Source organism: Salmo salar, chromosome 04, assembly GCF_965601325.2.
Source record: "Salmo salar chromosome 04, fSalSal1, whole genome shotgun sequence".
Taxonomy (NCBI): Eukaryota; Metazoa; Chordata; class Actinopteri; order Salmoniformes; family Salmonidae; genus Salmo; species Salmo salar.
The window spans coordinates 11819088-11839529 of NC_138294.1; the positions used below are offsets into that span (position 1 = coordinate 11819088).

The 20442-nt window shown below is 39.8% G+C and overlaps 1 protein-coding gene across 2 annotated transcripts in view; it reads right to left on the bottom strand.

Annotated features, from left to right (window-relative positions):
• The window catches only part of LOC106597121 (up-regulator of cell proliferation), a 116178-nt gene that overhangs the window by 17704 nt on the left and 78032 nt on the right, over window positions 1-20442 (bottom strand). The window contains exons 1-6 of one of the 2 annotated variants that reach the window (XM_082974083.1): window positions 14143-20179; window positions 10306-10680; window positions 10110-10168; window positions 8920-9016; window positions 6912-6964; window positions 5348-5438 (exon numbers count right to left, since the gene is read on the bottom strand). The exons of the other annotated variant lie outside the window; for it this stretch is intronic. Of the exons in view, the coding sequence (XP_082830209.1) occupies window positions 5348-5438; window positions 6912-6964; window positions 8920-9016; window positions 10110-10168; window positions 10306-10615 (610 nt within the window). The 5' untranslated portion in view covers window positions 10616-10680; window positions 14143-20179. Of the gene's footprint in view, window positions 1-5347; window positions 5439-6911; window positions 6965-8919; window positions 9017-10109; window positions 10169-10305; window positions 10681-14142; window positions 20180-20442 lie in introns of those variants that run through there. 2 annotated transcript variants of the gene reach the window in all.

The following is a 20442-nucleotide window of genomic DNA, read 5'->3' on the forward strand; positions in this document are numbered from 1 at the left end:
GACAAACCAGACAAAGTGAAATGGGTCTATTTATGTAATGAATATGAATTCAGAGGGGACAAATTATTAAATATTAAAGCATTTGACCTCTCACTAAAGGCATCAGTCATACAAAAGTTATACTTAAATCGAAACTGGTTCTTTAACAGATTAGAATGGCCTTTTCCCCTTTATTCAGATTACAACCTCTCAATTTCGGTTATTTGAAAATGAAATAATCTCCAAATATCGCTATTTTTAAAACACGCTGTAGAAAGTTGGTTGCAATTTCAGCTCAATCCACCAGAAAAGACAGAACAAATAAACCAACAAATATTGTGGTTAAACTCAAACATACTAATTGATCATCTTTGTAAATTATATCATAAATATAACTGGTGGAGTTATGTCACACAGGCAGCTAATAAAAATATATGGAAATGTCTGCTCTACCCAAAATTACAACCAACTAATTGCAGCATTACCACAAAATGGAAGACTGAGAAGTAAGGAACTTCTCTGTTGGCTCTGCATTAAAGACCAAAATGGGTTAAAGAAAACTGTGATAAGATAGAAAAGTTTAATTTAAGGACCAGAAAATTGACAGCTGTGGCATACAGATTGCAAAATAGTTGGGAAGAGATTTTCGATGTACCGATTCCATGGCACATGGTTTATGAAATGTTTGAGCCAATCAGTTGTGTTGTGACAAGGAAGGGGTGGTATACAGAAGATAGCCCTATTTGGTAAAAGACCAAGTCCATATTATGGCAAGAACAGCACAAAAAAGCAAAGAGAAATGACAGTCCATCATTACTTTAAGACATGAAGGTCAGTCAATCCAGAAAATGTCAAGAATTTTGAAAGTTTCTTCAAGTGCAGTCGCAAAAACCATCAAGTGCTAAGATGGAACTGGCTCTCATGAGGATCGCCACAGGAAAGGAAGACCCAGAGTTACCTCTGCTGCAGAGGATACGGTTGTTAGAGTTAACTGCACCTCAGATTGCAGCCCAAATAAATGCTTCACAGAGTTCAAGTAACAGACACATCTCAACATCAACTGTTCAGAGGAGACTGCATGAATCAGGCCTTCATGGTCAAATTGCTGCAAAGAAACTATTACTAACGGACACCAATAATAAGAAGAGACTTGCTTGGGCCAAGAAACACGAGCAATGGACATTAGACCGATGGAAATCTGTCCTTTGGTCTGATGAGTCCAAATTAGATTTTTGGTTTCAACCACCATGAGATGCAGAGAAGGTGAACAGATGATCTCTGCATGTGTGGTTCCCACCATGAAGCATTGAGGAGGTGTGATGGTGTGGGGGCGCTTTGCTGGTGACACTGTCAGTGCTTTATTTAGAATTCAAGGCACACTTAACCAGTATGGCTACCACAGCATTCTGCAGGCATACGCCATCCCATCTGGTTTGCGGGACTATCATTTGTTTTTTAAAAGGACAATGGCCCAAAACACAACTCCAAGCTGGTAAGGGCTTTTTGACCAACAAGGAGAGTGATGGAGTGCTGCATCAGATGACCTGGCCTCCACAATCCCCCGACCTCAACCCAATTGAGATGGTTTGGGATGAGTTGGACCGCAGGGTGAAGGGAAAGCAGCCAACAAGTGCTCAGCATATGTGGGAACTCCTTCAATACTGTTGGAAAAGCATTCCTCATGAAGCTGGTTGAGAGAATGCCAAGAGTGTGCAAAGCTGTCATCAAGGCAAATGGTGGCTACTTTGAACAATCTAAAATCTAAAATATATTTTGATTTGTTTAATGCTTTTTTTGGTTACTACATTATTCCATATGTGTTATTTCATAGTTTTGATGTCTTCACTACAATGTAGAAAATAGTAAAAAATTAAGAAAAACCCTTGAATGAGTAGGTGTGTCCAAACTTTTTACTGGTACTGTATATATTTGTGTTTGAATGTGCAGCATGTATGTATGTATGTATGTATACATATATATATTTACAAAAAATATATGGGGGATTGGAAATGATGCAGACAATTACATTGATGGAAGCTTCAATCTATCTGCAATATATTCAATTCTGGTCTGTTGAGGATAAAGCACAATAACTTACATTTAGAATTATGGCACATGCCTAGCTTCGATAAATTCACATTAAGGATGTTGCTGCCCTGTTGTGACCATCATATAGGAGAGGTGATACGTTTGGAAAAAGGAAAGTGACTTTACCCCCCCCCCCCAAAAAAAAAGACATTGTTGGTTAGGGCTTGTACTGTAAGTAAGCATTTCACTTTCGTATTCGGCGCATGTGATTTTAAGTATGTTTGTAGCCTAAACCTGGTAAAATAATGTTTGTGGTGTAGCTAAACACTGAATGGCTCTAAATTCACTGTCAAAATGCAAACAAAGCTATAAACATCTTTGGAGCTAACTAGTGCTCTCAAATCGTATGCGGATGTCGACATTAGATGGGAGTTGTATTCGTAACATTGCTAACTTAGCTAGCCTGTTGGGGATACGGGGGCAGTATTTGCACGGCCGGATAAAAAACGTACCCGATTTAATCTGGTTACTACTCCTGCCCAGTAACTAGAATATGCATATAATTGTTTGATTTGGATAGAAAACACCCTAAAGTTTCAAAAACTGTTTGAATGGTGTCTGTGAGTATAACAGAACTCATATGGCAGGCCAAAACCTGAGAAAATTCTAAACATGAAGTGCCCTCTCTGACCATTTCTTGGCCTTCTTTGTCATCTCTATCCAAAACAGAGGATCTCTGCTGTAACGTGACACTTTCTAAGGCTCCCATAGGCTCTCAGAAGGCGCCAGAACGTTGAATGATGACTCTGCAGTTACTGGCTGAAAAACAGTAGCGCATTTGGTAAGAGGTCGATATGAGAACAATGAGACGGGCGCGCGCATGCACGTGAAGAGTCCATTTTCTTCTTTGAGTCTTTGAACGAAAACAACTTCTCCCGGTCTGAATATTTTCGCTATTTTACGAGAAAAATCGCATAAAAATTGATTTTAAACAGCGTTTGACATGCTTCGAAGTACGGTAATGGAATATTTTGAATTTCTTTGTCACGATATGCGCCCGGCCCGTCACCCTTCGGATAGTGTCTTGAACGCACGAACAAAACGCCGCTATTTGGATATAACTATGGATTATTTGGAACCAAACCAACATTTGTTGTTGAAGTAGAAGTCCTGGGAGTGCATTCTGACGAAGAACAGCAAAGGTAATCCAATTTTTCTTATAGTAAATCTGAGTTTGGTGAGTACCAAACTTGGTGGGTGTCAAAATAGCTAGCCTGTGATGGCCGGATTATCTGCTCAGAATATTGCAAAATGTGCTTTCATCAAAGGTTAGTGCTGCATTTAGCTGTGGTTTTGGTTTTTGTGACATTATATGCTAGCTTGAAAAATGGGTGTCTGATTATTTCTGGCTGGGTACTCTGCTGACATAATCTAATGTTTTGCTTTCGTTGTAAATCCTTTTTGAAATTGGACAGTGTGGTTAGATTAACCTGTTATGGATAGGGGGCAGTATTTTCACGGCTGGATAAAAAAGTACCCGATTTAATCTGATTATTACTCCTGCCCAGAAACTAGAATATGCATATAATTATTAGCTTTGGATAGAACACACTCCAAAGTTTCTAAAACTGTTTGAATGGTGTCTGTGAGTATAACAGAACTCATTTGGCAGGCCAAAACCTGAGAAGATTCTGTACAGGAAGTACCCTGTCTGACCATTTCTTGGCCTTCTTTGTCATCTCTATCCATTACAAAGGATCTCTGCTGTTACGTGACACTTCCTATGGCTCCAATGGGCTCTCAGAGCCCGGGAAAAAGCTGAATGACGTAATTCAAAGCCCTGGCTGAAACACACGAGCGCTTTTGCTAAGTGGTCTATCAGAGGACAAAGGGCTTAGGCGCGTGCCCGAGTCGACCCAGTGATTTATTTTCTTTCGTCTGTTTACCTAATTGCAGATTCCCGGTCGGAATATTATCGCTTTTTTACGAGAAAAATGGCATAAAAATTGATTTTAAACAGCGGTTGACATGCTTTGAAGTACGGTAATGAAATATTTAGAAATCTTTTGTCACGAAATGTGCCATGCGAGCGACCCTTATTTACCATTCGGATAGTGTCTAGAACGCACAAACAAAACGCCGCTGTTGGACATAACTATGGATTATTTGGGACCAAACCAACATTTGTTATTGAAGTAGAAGTCCTGGGAGTGCATTCTGACGAAGAACATCAAAGGTAATCAAACTTTTCTAATAGTAAATCTGATTTTGGTGAGTGCTAAACTTGGTGGGTGTCTAAATAGCTAGCCCTGTGATGCCGGGCTATCTACTGAGAATATTGTAAAATGTGCTTTGACCGAAAAGCTATTTTAAAATCGGACATATCAAGTGCATAGAGGAGTTCTGTATTTATAATTCTTAAAATAATTGTTATGTTTTTTGTGAACGTTTATCGTGAGTAATTTAGTAAATTCACCGGATGTTTGCGGGGGGTATGCTAGTTCTGAACGTCACATGCTAATGTAAAAAAGCTGGTTTTTGATATAAATATGAACTTGATTGAACAAAACATGCATGCATTGTATAACATAATGTCCTAGGGTTGTCATCTGATGAAGATCATCAAAGGTTAGTGCTGCATTTAGCTGTGGTTTTGTTTTTTGTGACATTATATGCTAGCTTGAAAAATGGGTAGTCTGATTATTTCTGGCTGGGTACTCTGCTGACATAATCTAATGTTTTGCTTTCGCTGTAAATCCTTTTTGAAATCGGACAGTGTGGTTAGATTAACGAGAGTCTTGTCTTTAAAATGCTGTAAAATAGTCATATGTTTGAAAATGGAAGTTTTCGGATTTTAGAGGAATTTGTATTTCGCGCCACGCCCATCATTGGATATTGGAGCAGGTGTTCCGCTAGCGGAAAATCTAGATGTAAGAGGTTAACGAGAGTCTTGTCTTTAAAATGGTGTAAAATAGTCATATGTTTGAGAAATTGAAGTAATAGCATTTCTAAGGTATTTGAATATCGCGCCACGGGATTCCACTGGCTGTTGACTAGGGTGGGACGCAAACGTCCCACCTAGCCCAGAGAGGCTAGCTAACATATATTTTGAGAAAAAAAGATATATAAAGTGACTAGCTAGCTAGCGTAAGCAATGTTTGGTGGTCAATGAGACAGAGCTAGCTAACCAGCTGATGCTTATAATTTGTATACATGCTGGAACAGTGCACACATAAAACATACTTATAACCTGTAAATAGTTTATAAATGCTTATTAATTAATTTTGAATGACAGTGTTACCAAATCATATATCATTGAATGTGTAGTGTGCTGTGGTACCTTGGGTTGTTTTGATGTTTTCTCTTGAGGAACCTTCTTCTGGTTTTGGCTCATCTATGGCTTTTGGCACTGGTTCTTCCGCTTCACATTTCTATAAAAAGTTGAAATCATAGGTTAACATTTTACATTTTAGTCATTTAGCAGACACTCTTATCCAGAGCGACTTACAGTAGTGAATGCATAAATTTCATACATTTCATGCATTTTAATTTTTTTGTACTGGCCCCCCGTGGGAATCAAACCCACAACCCTGGCGTTGCACACACCATACTGGTGTTGCAAACACCACGCTCTACCAACTGAGCCACAGGGAAGCTGTGTCTTAACATGTTTAAGACATTATGACATTGAATCTTCAATTCTGGTCTGTTGAGGATAAAGCACAATAGCTTCCATTTAGAATTAGGGCACATTAATGCCTAGTCTGGCATACCTGGTTTGGGCTTAATTTATACTAGGGCTGTCATTGCCCTGTTGTGACCATCATGTAGGAAAGGTGATATGTTTGGAAAAAGGAAAGTGACTTTACCTGTTAAATATAACATGTTCCCTTATTTTCCCTTCTTAACACGGAACACAATTATGAAAGTATATCTGTGTTAAAACAGCAGCCAAACATCACCAAACAGTCCACAATAAACAATTAAACTTTTTCCAAGTGTACATCCATAAAATTCGAGTTCTCTCCCAATCAGTGCTTGACTTGGACTGAAATAGGTGCCGGTACTCATTTAGAGGGCCAGTACTGTTTATATTTAGGTGCAGGAATTTAAGCAGTAGAACATATGAGGTGCCGGTAGTCAGTTCCGATGAGCTCCTTCCCAAGTCAAGCACTGCACCAAATAGACTTCATTGGCGCTAGATCACAAAATGCAAGAGAATAACAGTGGATTCTATCTGTGATTTTATGGAAGTACATTTTTTCAGAGTAGCCTACTCATTACAACCCCAGTCAACACCCAGCTTTAGTTCTCCCTGATCTCCCTGGTTAATCTTCTCTTCCCAGCCCTTCTCTGGATTGGAAGGGGATGCAGCTGAAATCTCTGGATTGGCCTTTGGGTCAATAATACATCCACAAACGAGTGATTTCACTTGATCCACACAGTTACAATATGTTATTGTTATTCACTTCACATAACGTATGTTGAAAATGTATATACAGATGAAGGATCTTAATTTGATCACTATTTTGTGCTGAGAATTTTCCTGCACTGCAGGAAATGCAGTGGAGCTTCCTTATTGACATTAATTCACTGAAAACCCACACAAAATGTTTTAATAGTATTGCACTTTTCATGTAGCCTACTTTTGGCCAGCTAACAGCCTAACCACCGATCAAGCAATAATATGGACTAAATGTTAAATCCTGTTGCTGCAAGATTATTTTGCTGTGACAATATAGGACAAATGAAGATCCTACATCTGTACAAACCATGCTGGAACTTAACCTTATATAACATTGAGCATATCATATTATAGAAACATATCATAGAAACATATCATATTATAGGAACATGATCAGCATTACCACTGAGGATAGAAATCATGTAAATGTGTCTATTACCCTCTCTGCCTCCTCCTTCTTGACAACGTGTTGACCTGACACCTCGGCTGGGCCTGGAATGGAGGTTGAGATATAGTACTTTAATAAGGGCAGGATCTCAGACGGGAAAGGTAGATGTAGTGAGATCGGATCCAGTAAAAAAAAAATATGACTAGCTTACCACTAAGTAAGTTAATAATGTGTCAACTATATAATCCTGCACCATTATATCACCCACAGATCCAGTCAAACACATTCTCATGAAAAATACTACTTTTTCCCTCCATTTTCATGATATCCAATTGACAGTTGCGATCTTGTGTCATCGCTTCAACTCCCCTACAGACTCGAAAGAGGCGAAGGTCAAGAGCCATGCGTCCTCACTGCTTCTTGACGCACTGCTCACTTAACCCGGAAGCCGACACCAATGTGTAGGAGGAAACACCGTCCAACTGACGACCGAGTAAGCTTACTGGCCCACCACAAGAAGTCGCTAGACCACGATGACAAGGAAATCCCAGCCGGCCAAACCCTCCCCTGGCCCGGATGATGCTGGGCCAATTGTGCATCGCCCCAGTGATCTCCCGGTCACGGCCGGCTGTGACACAGTCTGGGATCGAACCTGGGTCTGTAGTGGCGCCTTAGACCACTGTGCGACTTGCAAAAAATACTACTACTACTTAATTAGATACCACTATTAATACTACTACTACTATATATATATATATATAGTAGTAGTACTAGTGTATATATATATATATATATATAACTACTAGTACTACTACTACTACTACTACTATATAACTTGATAATGTTACTACTGCGACTACTAATACTACTACTACATCATTATATAATACTACTACTACTAGTACTACATAATTATAATACTACTATTACTACTAGTACTACATAATTATAATACTACTACTACTACCACTATATAATTAGATACTACTATACTCCTCCTACTACTACTATATCATTATAAACTAATACTACTACTACTACTACTACTACTATTTAATTAGTTACTACTACTACTACTACTATATAATTATATACTACTACTACTATATAATTAGACACTACTACTATATAATTAGATACTACTACATTACTACTACATAATAATAATAATACGATACTATTACTACTACTACCACTATATAATGATCTACTACTGCTACTACTACTATATAATTAGATACTATTACTACTAGTACTACTACTACTATTTAATTATATACTACTAGTACTACTACTGCTACTGCTATATAATTAGATACTATTACTACTACTACTATATAATGAAATACTACTACTACAACTACTACTACATAATTAGATACTACTACTAATACCAATAGTACTACAACTAATACTACTACTATATAATAAGATACTAATACTACTGCTACTGTTACTTCTACTACTGCTACTGTTACTTCTACTACTGCTACTGCTGCTACTACTACTACTACTGCAACTTCTATTCTAATGCTACTGCTGCTACTACTGCTACTGCTACTACTACTACTGCCACTACTACTGCTACTACTACTGCTGCTACAACTACTGTTGATACTACTGCTACTACTGAGACTGCTGCTACTATTGCTACTGCAACTTCTACTACTGCTACTACTACTTCTAATGCTACTGCTGCTGCTGCTACTACTACTACTGCTGCTACTACTACTACTAATATATAATTAGATACAAGTACTACTATATAATTAGATACTACTACTACTACTACTATATAATTAGATACCACTACTACTGATACCACTACTACTAGTATAATGAGATACTACCACTACTTCTACCACTACTACTACTACTACTTTTACTGCTACTACTACTACTACTACTACTACTACATAACGTTCCATTACTGTGCCAACTTCAATAGTTTGATGAGTTATTACATTGACAACATTTACATTTGAGTAATTAAGCAGACATGAAGTGTAAGGGCAATGAAAGGAGCTGGTATAAAGAACTTTAAAACAGGAGACAATACCTCTGGTTGTTTCTCTGTTTCCTCCTGAGGAGCCATCTGTCTCTGGTTTTGTCTCATCATTGGCTTTGGACAAAGGCTGTTGGACCTCTTCCGATTTCTAACAAAACAGTTAAATCAATTCATTACATTGGTTAGGCTGAAAATGAAAATAAAAAGGGAAATTCCACCACTTTTTAAATAAATGTTCATTAAATCCAGCACCATACCAGTGTCTACATATGTAAACACTGTAATAAGCCATTGATAAGGAATTGTTAAATAGTGAATTCACCATATAGTCGTCATTACTCCCACGTTGATTAACCATTTATTAATCACTAGTAAAGTGTTTTTGGAGCCCCTCATCTAAAGTGATTGCTGTTTATTCTTTATAAATGTTTTTAACACCAGTGCAATTTCTCACTAAAGGATGGGCATGCCATTGGTAGACATTCCAGCTGTACCTGATGCCCCCTTAAGGTGTCAAAATGGCTTGGAACATATCAATGGTAAAATAATACGCACAAGATGTTAAAGGAAATATATCATATAAGCTATATAAAAAAAGAGAGTAGCACACTCTATATATAAACTTCCAGGGACTTTCTTTATTTTTATAGCTTACAGTTTATTGGCCGTTAGTCAGCACCTCTACATAAAATATTTTTATCTGGGTGTGCGCCAGCTCATGTTTTCTAAAGGAAATATATCGAACATTTCATATAAATAATCTACAAATGTTGGGGTAATGATTAATGCATGGTGAGCAAACTGTTTCTAAATGCCCTATACGTGGTTTATTACTGACTGTTAATACAAAGTATTACCCTATGTTCTTTCTGTTTATACATGGTTTATTACTGACTGTTAATACAAAGTATTACCCTATGTTCTTTCTGTTTATACATGGTTTATTACTGACTGTTAATACAAAGTATTACCCTATGTTCTTTCTGTTTATACATGGTTTATTACTGACTGTTAATACAAAGTATTACCCTATGTTCTTTCTGTTTATACATGGTTTATTACTGACTGTTAATACAAAGTATTACCCTATGTTCTTTCTGTTTATACATGGTTTATTACTGATGGTTAATACAAAGTATTACCCTATGTTCTTTCTGTAACTATGAATTTCACAAACATGACATCATCATGTGGTACTTTCTCAGGACCTGTTCTTCTTATCTTAAGTACTTGTGTCTTACCCTCTCTGCTTCCTCCTCCTTCTTGTCAAGGTGTTCAGCTAATACCTCCTCTGCTGGGTCTAGAATGGAGAGTGAGATATAGTATTGTACATCAGCATACATGCAGGAAGTGGTTAGTTTGCAGACTGCTTATGAAGTGTTTAATTGTTGTGAATTGTGTCTTCATCCTCAAAGAGCTGCATGATGAACAACTTGCCTAGGGACTGAGGAGCTGGTCTTGTCAAAGTGTCTGGGTTTGCTGCTGGCAGAGGGGTCACAACACACAGTTGCTTTGTCTTTCCGTTCTGCACCTCCTCCTGTAGCTGGCTGATCTGCAGCTGCATCTGTTGCTGCATTGTTTGCATTGACTGGTGTTGCTGCTGTTGAACCAACATGAAGCCCTGTAGCATAGCTCCTAGTGCTGCAATGCCATCAGGAGTACCAGTGCTGTGAACTGGTGTGGTGTCTCTTCCATCCCCTTCACCACCTGTTGCACCTGGTGACCCCTCATCATCAGGCTTCTCCATCACTTTAAGTCCACCAGGAGGGGAATCCACCAAAAGATGGACGGGCTGCAGCAGTCTTCTAAAGTCTGGCATGGAAAACATTGTAAGTGGTTTACTCTCTCACAAAAAAATACAATGAGTGGATGATCAACCAACACTAAGAACAGATCTCAAATTAGTCAAATGTTGGTCTCCTTACACTGGCTGTCAGTGGTATTGTTTTTATTTATTCTCTAATCACCTACATAGCATTGCCCCTGAATGTTTAGCAACATTTTTGGTACATTGCAAAACATATTGTCTTCCAAAGATTCTTTGACATATCCAATACACAGTTAAAGGGCAATAAAGTGTTTATTGTGCAGGCTTCAAAATGGCTAACATGCATGAAGATGTCAGAATACAGATATGATGTCATTGTTTTAACACTATAAGCACAGTTATTTTAACAACGGCGCACAACATGGTTCAATTTGACAATAAATCAGCACAATCTATATTCTGGGTTTAAATAAAACATTTTTTTTTGTTTTAACTAGGCAAGTCAGTTAAGAACAAATTCTTATTTACAATGACGGCCTACCCCGGCCAAACCTGGACGACGCTGGGCCAATTGTGCGCCGCCCAATCACGGCCGGATGTGATGCAGCCTGGATTTGAACCAGGAACGGCGTGACGCCTCTTGCACTGAGATGCAGAGCCTTAGACCGCTGTGCCACTCAGGAGCCCAAAATCACAGCCTTCTGGGAGCTAGAATAGAGATCATCCATACTCTAGGAGATAGAATAGAGATCATCCATACTCTAGGAGATAGAATAGAGATCATCCATACTCTAGGAGATAGAATAAAGATCATCCATACTCTAGGAGATAGAATAGAGATCATCCATAGTCTAGGAGCTAGAATAGAGATCATCCATAATCTAGCATCCATACTCTAGGAGATAGAATAGAGATCATCCATAGTCTAGGAGCTAGAATAGAGATCATCCATAATCTAGGAGATAGAATAGAGATCATCCATACTCTAGGAGCTAGAATAGAGATCATCCATACTCTAGGAGATAGAATAGAGATCATCCATACTCTAGGAGCTATAATAGAGATCATCCATACTCTAGGAGATAGAATAGAGATCATCCATACTTTGCTAATGCAGATACAAAACAGAGTAATGGAGAGCAAGGTAGATATGGAAAATTTAGCTAACTAGGCATTTGTGGTAAATGCATGGAGGCTGTCGTCTTTATGCATGTCTGCTAATATGGAATTCATTCTTTTATTTTATTTGACATTTATTTAACCAGAAAAGTTACATTCAGATTTACATATCTTTTTCAAGTGAGCCCTGGCCAAGAATCTAGCATACATACAGATACACATGAGACACAACACAACATAAAACAATAATGAATGGAAGTTAAAACAGTGTCAAGTGTATAAGAGAGTTTAAAAGAGCAGGTTTAAAAACATGTGCAATCTGTGGTCAACAACCCTCCAATCTGGAATTTAAATCCATCAATCAGAATAAAATGATCGAGTTATAAGTACTTTTCCAAAGTCTTTCAAGATGATGGGGCATCAAAGCTAAAGTCACTCTTAACAAACTCAGTTATTGAGTTGGAAACATTATATAAAATACAATTCTGTGATCTCAGACGGTAACGAACATGGGAGAATCTCAAATTGCATACTTCTTGCATCTTCTCTCCTCACCTCCTTTTCAAAACCCATTGGTGGAGAAGGTCAGAGTGGCGGGACCTCTGGCTTTTCCATTGGGGTTTGAGAAGGAGGCAAGGAGAGACGAGAGAGGACACGAGGAGTATGCAATTGAGAATCTCCCCATGACTCTGTAGGGTGAGTAAAGTGCTTAAATACAGTATATTGGCAGCTGCCCTAAAATGGTCTTATAGACAAACATGTACCAGTGTGTGTATCGCCTTACAGTTTAGGATGGCCTCGCTGCTAACTGATATTAGGTAGAGTGGTGATATATCTGGTGTTGGTTACACATCTTAAAGCAGCATGGTAATGTGTTGTCACGTCCTGATCAGTAAGGGGTATTTTTGTTATTGTAGTTTGGTCAGGACGTGTCAGGGGGTGTTTGTTTAGAGTGTTCCGGGGTTTTTGGTCTATGTTCCATGTTAGTGTATTTCTATGTTCAGTCTAGTCTTTCTATTTCTATGTTTAGAGTTTGTTGATTGACCTTCAATTGGAGGCAGCTGTTCCTCATTGCCTCTGATTGAAGGTCCTATGTACAATTTACAATTTAGTCATTTAGCAGACGCTCTTATCCAGAGCGACTTACAGTAGCGAATGCATACATTTCATGCATTTTTTTGTACTGGCCCCCCGTGGGAATCGAACCCACAACCCTGGCGTTGCACACACCATGCTCTACCAACTGAGCCACAGGGAAGTATAGGGGTGTTTGTGCTATGGGGGTTTGTGGGTAGTTGTTTCCTGTTTTGTGGCTGTGCACCTGACAGGACTGTTTGAGTGTCGTTCGTTGTTTTGTATACGTGATTTGTTTGTTTTTCCTTCTTTTGATTTAATAAAGAAGATGAGTATACACGTTCCCGCTGCACCTTGGTCCAATCCTTACGACACCCGTTACATGTGTATCTAGTGTGAGCAGGGAAGAACAACGAATGGTATTCTCAAGAACAAGAAATGGACTTGTGTTACAAAGTGAACATATGAGGCAGCATAGGAGGTTGCTTTCTTGTTCTTGAGAACACAATTTGTTTAGCTTTCTTTGCATTTAAAGGTGCAATCAGCAGTTGCTACATCCATTTTTGGACTTATAAATGAATGATATGTACCCATTGATTCTTGAAGAATATAACTTATAAATGCCTCATGAGCTTAGTTCAACTATCATACCCCTTCAAAACCCAAAATATAAACAAAGTAAATGTAAACAAATGATATAGCCTCAAAACATTGTTAAAACTTTTGATATCATGGATGGTCTGTCCTTGCATCCATAGCTCTGTCTATGAATTTGAGAGTGGTTCCAATTCTCCTGCCCCATCACCTTGCTTTTTACCGAAACAGGGAAGGGGATTGACGCCTTGTTATTGTTTCAACTACTGATAGACGCCATAACACCAATTTGAGCTTGTTAGAAGTCATGTCATCAACCTGGACACATTGTGATCTAACACTAAGATAAGCATTAGAAGTGCATCATCTGTATTATATTTGAAGTCCATGTTAGTCCCTGATATTTTTCCTTTGAGTAATGGACAAAATGCCTATATCCTATTGCATGTGTTGCCTATATTATTTTAATAATGTAGAAATTAAACGTTTGCATTAGTTACTCATGTTACAATGAATATAAAAACATCATCACTCATACAACTTATTACAGAAGGCATTGTATAAAATAAAGTGCATACCGTGTACAGTCTTAAGAAACTCACAAAGTTTCACATTTCACTTTTTATATGTCAGTCTGGAAATACCAGAAATAGCCATTTGTATTTGCACACACAACAATGTGTTTGGTGTTGAAATAGTACAGTTATAGATGTCTTTACCTTTGCCTGCCTGCTGAGTTGGGGACCTGCAGTCATATGTCTACAAGTAGAGATTCAGCTGATGTTTTATAGAGATGTGGGGCGTAATCTCACACCAAGAGCAACAGCATCAGAACATGATTAACCCTATCAGTCCCGAGATCAGTATCTGACTTTCACTTATCTGCATGTCCAGCCCTTATATTTAGCCTCACAATGAAGTATTTTACTATTTGCTTTTCAGGGCAACAAGGGCTACAATTAGAACACAAAACTATTTGACATAAACAGTTGCATTCATGAGTGTTATTGACAACAACTTGATAAAAATGAATTGATTTATACAGCTAAAGACCAGTTACGCCAACAAGACTGCAGAGAGAGATCAGATGCAAAGTGAGAAATACAAAGATCATATCTTATAAGAGCTTCTACTGGCACATACTGTATAATGTCTAATAATCTATATAAAATATAATATATGCCATATGTCACGGTGAGTCAGTGACAATGAGTCAGTGATATGACTAAGATTACTTTGTCTAAACAACCCATTTAATCAGTAAAGTATCATTATTTAACTGCAGCAGAGAGCATGATTTACAAGAAATCACCTCACTGACTAGAAACTGACTTGCTCCGACCCCTCCCCCTTCAAGTCAGTCAGGGGATTTCAGATGACTCAAACTGAAACTAAAACAGAAAAAATATGAATTAAACAAAATAAAGTGACAGAGATTGGATGTGTATGATTCAATACATGTTTAGGTAGTACATGTGTTTACATCACTTTTGTGTTGTGTTATTTCAGAAATTAGTGATGGGTGACTTGAGGGAGAAAGAGGGTCAGTGGAAAATTACTTTAGGATGCCGTTGCATGGGCGGGGGTAGATTTGCTTGAATATAATAACACATAATCAGCATTCATGAGTTTTATTGACAAATGTCACAAAAAAAAACAAGGTCCGCCAAAGCAATATACAGATTAAGCCCAGTTACACCAACCTGACTGCAGAGAGAGATCAGATGCAAAGAGAGAAAGACAAAGATCACATCTTATGAGAGCTTCTACTGTCTCATACTGAATAACGTCTAATAATATATATCAAATATAATATATGCCATATGTCACGATGATTCAGTGACAATTAGTCATTGAATATAATCCAAGATGGCGTAGCAGTCATACGTCTTTTGTCCTCGTCTTGTCGTGGCCCGTGTATATATATATATATATCTATATCTTTTTCTTCGCATATCTTTTTATATTTTTCTAACCCCTTACTTCAAAATACTCCCCTGCAACCCGCCTCACCCAATGTGGTGTGAACCTGCTTTTTCTCTAAAGTATTTTTCTCTACCTCCATTACTGGAATCTCCAACATAAGCTAGCCAGCTAACTAGCCAGCTAACGGTCATCAGCTAACCTTTAGCTCGGAAAGCTCTCGCCAGTTTGTACAACGCGATTCAACCAGAGCATACCGGACCTATTTTTCTCTCCATATCCCCGGATTCCTACCGCAAGCTCTGAAACTTCTCACCTTCTGACCTTTGCAGCTAATGTCCCCTGAGTGCTAGCTGTCTAGAGCACAACAGACTGTTAGCTTACGAGGTCCATCGAATACATTCCGAAGCTACTAGCTAGCAGTCAGCTATCCTTTGTTAGCGGTCATCAGCTACCTTTATCCCGGACAACTCTCGCCAGTCTGTACAGCGCGACTCAAACCAGAGCTAGTCGGACTTATTCCTCTCCATATCTCCGGATTCCTACCGCAAGCTCTGAACCTTCTCACCTTCCGACCTTCGCAGCTAACGTCCCCTGAATGCTCGCTGTCTAGAGCACAACGGACTGTTAGCTTACGAGGCCCATCGAATACATTCCGAAGCTACTAGCTAGCAGTCAGCTATCCTTTGCTAGCGGTCATCAGCTACCTTTATCCCGGACAACTCTCGCCAGTCTGTACAGCGCGACTCAAACCAGAGCTAGTCGGACTTATTCTTCTCCATATCTCCGGATTCCTATCGCAAGCTCTGAACCTATTTTTTTATTTGTATTATTATATATATATTTTTTTTTTCCCCACCTAGAATTACAGCAGCTAACGTTCCCTGAACGCACAGCTGCTAATCCGCAGCCTGCTAGCTATCTAAAGCACATTGGACTGCTGGCTTAAGAGGCCCTTCGGACATATTTCTTTGGCCACTATACATATTTTGCAAATTGGCCTGGTTTACCACACAGAGCCCTGCTGATCCGTCCTCTGATGTAACTGCACGAGGAGGCCACAACAGACTTTCCTCCGTCACGTCGCCCCTCTAAGGCCTTTCTGTTAGCCTGCTAGCTAGTTGCCTGAAGCCACGCACTGGACTCTTATGATCACCCGGCTACGCATGCCTCTCCCTTACATCACCATGCCTTGTCCATTGCTGTTTTGGTTTGTAACTATTGTTTAATTTCACTGTAGAGCCTCTAGCACTGCTCAAAACGCCTCAGCTAACAATTTAGTTCCACCTCCCACACACGCAGTGACATCACCTGGTTTAAATGCTATTTCTAGAGACAATATCTCTTTCATTATCACTATATGCACAGGTTTACCCCCACTGTATTCACATCCTACTATACCTTTGTCTGTACATTATGCCTTGAATATATTCTACGTGCCCAGAAATCTGCTCCTTTTACTCTCTGTTCTGAACGTGCTAGACGGCCAGTTCTGTTAGCCTTTAGCCGTACCCTTATCCTACTCCTCCTCTGTTCCTCTGGTGATGTAGAGGTTAATCCAGGCCCTGCAGTGTCTAGCTCCACTCCCATCCCCCAGGCTCTCTCATTTGTTGACTTCTGCAACCGTAAAAGCCTTGGTTTCATGCATGTTAACATTAGAAGCCTCCTCCCTAAGTTTGTTTTATTCACTGCCCTAGCACACTCCACCAATCCGGATGTCCGAGCCATGTCTGAATCCTGGCTTAGGAAGACCACCAAAAACCTTGACATTTCCATTCCTAACTATAACATTTTCCAACAAGATAGAACTGCCAAAGGGGGCGGTGTTGCAATCTACTGCAAAGATAACCTGCAGAGTTCTGTCTTACTATCCAGGTCTGTGCCCAAACAATTTGAGTGCTACGGGGCAATAGTAATTTTGTTCAGTTACCTTTGCTTTCTTGGGTACAGGAACAATGGTGGACATCTTGAAGCAAGTAGGGACAGCAGACTGGGATAGGGAGAGATTGAATATGTCCGTAAACACTCCAACCACCTGGTCTGCGAATGCTCTGAGGATGAAGCTAGGGATGTCGTCTGGGCCGGCATTCTTTTGAGGTTTAACACGCTTAAATGTCTTACTCACGTCAGCCACAGAGAACGAGAGTCCACATGCCTTGGGATCAGGCCGCGTCAGAGGCACTGTGTTATCCTCAAAGCGGGCGAAGGTGTTTAGCTTGTCCGGGAGCAAGACGGTGGTGTAAAAAGAGGGGGGGGGGGGGCAATGCAAATAGTCTGGGTAGCCATTTGATTAGGTGTTCAGGAATCTTATGGCTTGGGGGTAGAAACTGTTTAGAAGCCTCTTGGACCTAGACTTGGCGCTCCTATACCGTTGCCGTGCGGGAGCAGTGGGAACAGTCTATGACTAGGGTGTGTGAAGTCCTTGACAATTTTTAGGGCCTTCCTCTGACACCGCCTGGTATAGAGGTCCTGGATGGCAGGAAGCTTGTAGTGCCTTGTGGTCGGAGGCTGAGCAGTTGCCATACCAGGCAGGGATGCAACCAGTCAGGATGCTCTCGATGGTGCAGCTGTAGAACCTTTTGAGGATCTGATGACCCATGCCAAATCATGCCACATATGTCTTGTGTCTGAGTCATTGAATTGCGACTCCACTCTGTCTCTGTACTGACGTTCTGCCTGTGTGATTGCCTTATGGTGGGAATAAGTAAACTGTTTGCTTTCAACCATATTCCCAGTCACCATGCAGTGTTTAAATGAGGTGGTTCACGATTTCAGTTTTGCACGAATGCTGCCATCTATCCACAGTTTTTGGTTTGGGTAGGTTTTAATAGTCACAGTGGGAACAACATCCCCTATACACTTCCTGATGAACTCAGTCACCGTGTCCGAGTACATGTAAATGTTATTCTCAGAGGCAAGCCAGAACATATCCCAGTCCGCGTGATCAAAACATGGATTCTGATTGGTCAGACCAGCATTAAATAGACCTTAGTACGGGTACTTCCTGTTTGACTTTCTGCCTATAGGAAGGGAGGAGCAGGGTGGAATTGTGATCTGATTTGCCAAAGGGAGGGCCTTGTAGCCATCCCTGAAGGGGGAGTAACAATGGTCAAGAGTTTTTGATGCGCGAGTACTACAGGCCATGTGTTGATAGAACTTCGGTAGCCTTTTCCTAAATTTGCTTTGTTAAAATCCCCAGCTACAATAAATGTGGCCTCAGTTTGCACAAAGTCCAGTGTAGGGCCGTCGTGGTTTCGGCTTGAGGGGGAATATACACGGCTGTAACTATAACCGAAGAGAATTCTCTTGGGAGGTAATACAGTCGTCATTTGATTGTGTGGTATTCTAGGCAGGCAGAACAAGAGGACTTGAGTTCCTGTAAGTTATCACAATCACACCATGAGTAGTTAATCATGAAACATTCACAACCGCCTTTTTTCTTCCCTTTATTCCTGTCTGTGCGATGTACTGAGAACTCAGCTGGCTGTATGGATGGGGACAGTATATCCGGAGAGACTCATGGTTCTGAAAACAGAGTATATTACAGTCCCTGATGTCTCTCTGTAAGGAGATCCCCGCACTGAGCTCGTCTACTTTATTGTCCAGGGACTGGACATTAGCGAGTAATATACTCAAAACCGGTGGATGGTGTGCACGCCTCCTGAGTCAGACTAGAAGACCACTCCGAATATCTCTTCTCCACCGGTGTCTTGGAGCAGCCTCTGGGATAAGTTCCATTGCCCTGGGGGGTACAGACAAAGGATACAATTTGGGAAAGCAGTATTTCTGGTCGTAATGCTGCTGAGTTACCCCCGCTCTGATATCCGCAAGCTCTTTCCGACTTTATGTAATAACACAAAATACTTTCTGGGCTAATAATGTCAGAAATACCACACACAAAAAACGAAATACTGCAAAGTTGCTTAGGAGCTAGAAGCAGAGCTTCCATGTCTGTCGGCGCCATCTTCTGTATAATATGATGATAATATACAGAATCGGTACAGGATACACATGGTATACACCGTCCAACAAAATGCTCACTTGCATGTTCCCTCTCAATAAAGTGACACCATTAAGAAATAATAAAATATATTAATAAAACATTTAAAGTAAATGGGCTCGGTAGAATAGACTAAACATATAGCATGTATAAATACAGGAAACCACTCAACAATTTATAATACAATATTTACACGTGTGTCAGGGAGAGCAAGTGTTTAAATTGTGCAGTACATAAATACAAAGTCTAGTAGCAGAAGTTGTGTATAGCATGAGGTCTTTAATTATTGGCACCCTTGATGAAGATGCGCAAAAAATACTGTATGAAATAAGTAATGAAAACACTGAGTTATATTGTATGCTTAAAAAAATATGAAATTATATAATTATATACTAATACAATTGCTCAGAGAAAGATTTTGTTTAATTTATTATTTTCTTTACTCGAAAAGACAGGGGTCCAAATTATTGGCAAACCTGTTTTCAATACTCTAGCACCCTCCCCTTCGAGGATAATGACACTGAGTCTTTTTCTAAAATGTTTTATGAGATTGGAGAACACGTTGGAAGGGATCTTAGAACATTCCTCCATATAGAATCTTTCCAGATCCTTGATATCCTTCATCTGTTTTTATGCCCTTTTCAATTCAAAGCACATGTGATCAATGGGGTTCAAGTCTGGAGACTGAGATGGCCATTGCAAAACGTTCATTTTGTGGTCAATTAAGCATTTCTTTGTGGATTTTGATTAGTGCTTGAGGTTATTGTCTTGCTGGAAGATTCACTTGTGGCCAAGAGGCAACCAGGTTTTTGCTAAAATGGCCTGTTAATGTTCATGATGCCATTTAGTTTATGTGTGTGTGTGTGTGTGTGTGTGTGTGTGTGTGTGTGTGTGTGTGTGTGTGTGTGTGTGTGTGTGTGTGTGTGTGTGTGTGTGTGGGTGTGGGTGTGTGGGTGTGGGTGTGGGGGGGGGGGGTCTATGTGTGGGTGTGTGTGGATGTGTGTGTTTGTGTATGTATGTGTAGGTGTGTGCGTGCGTGCGTGAGTGATTGCAGTTGGTCAGTCCAAATCAAGTGTTCAGCACTCTGATGGCTTGT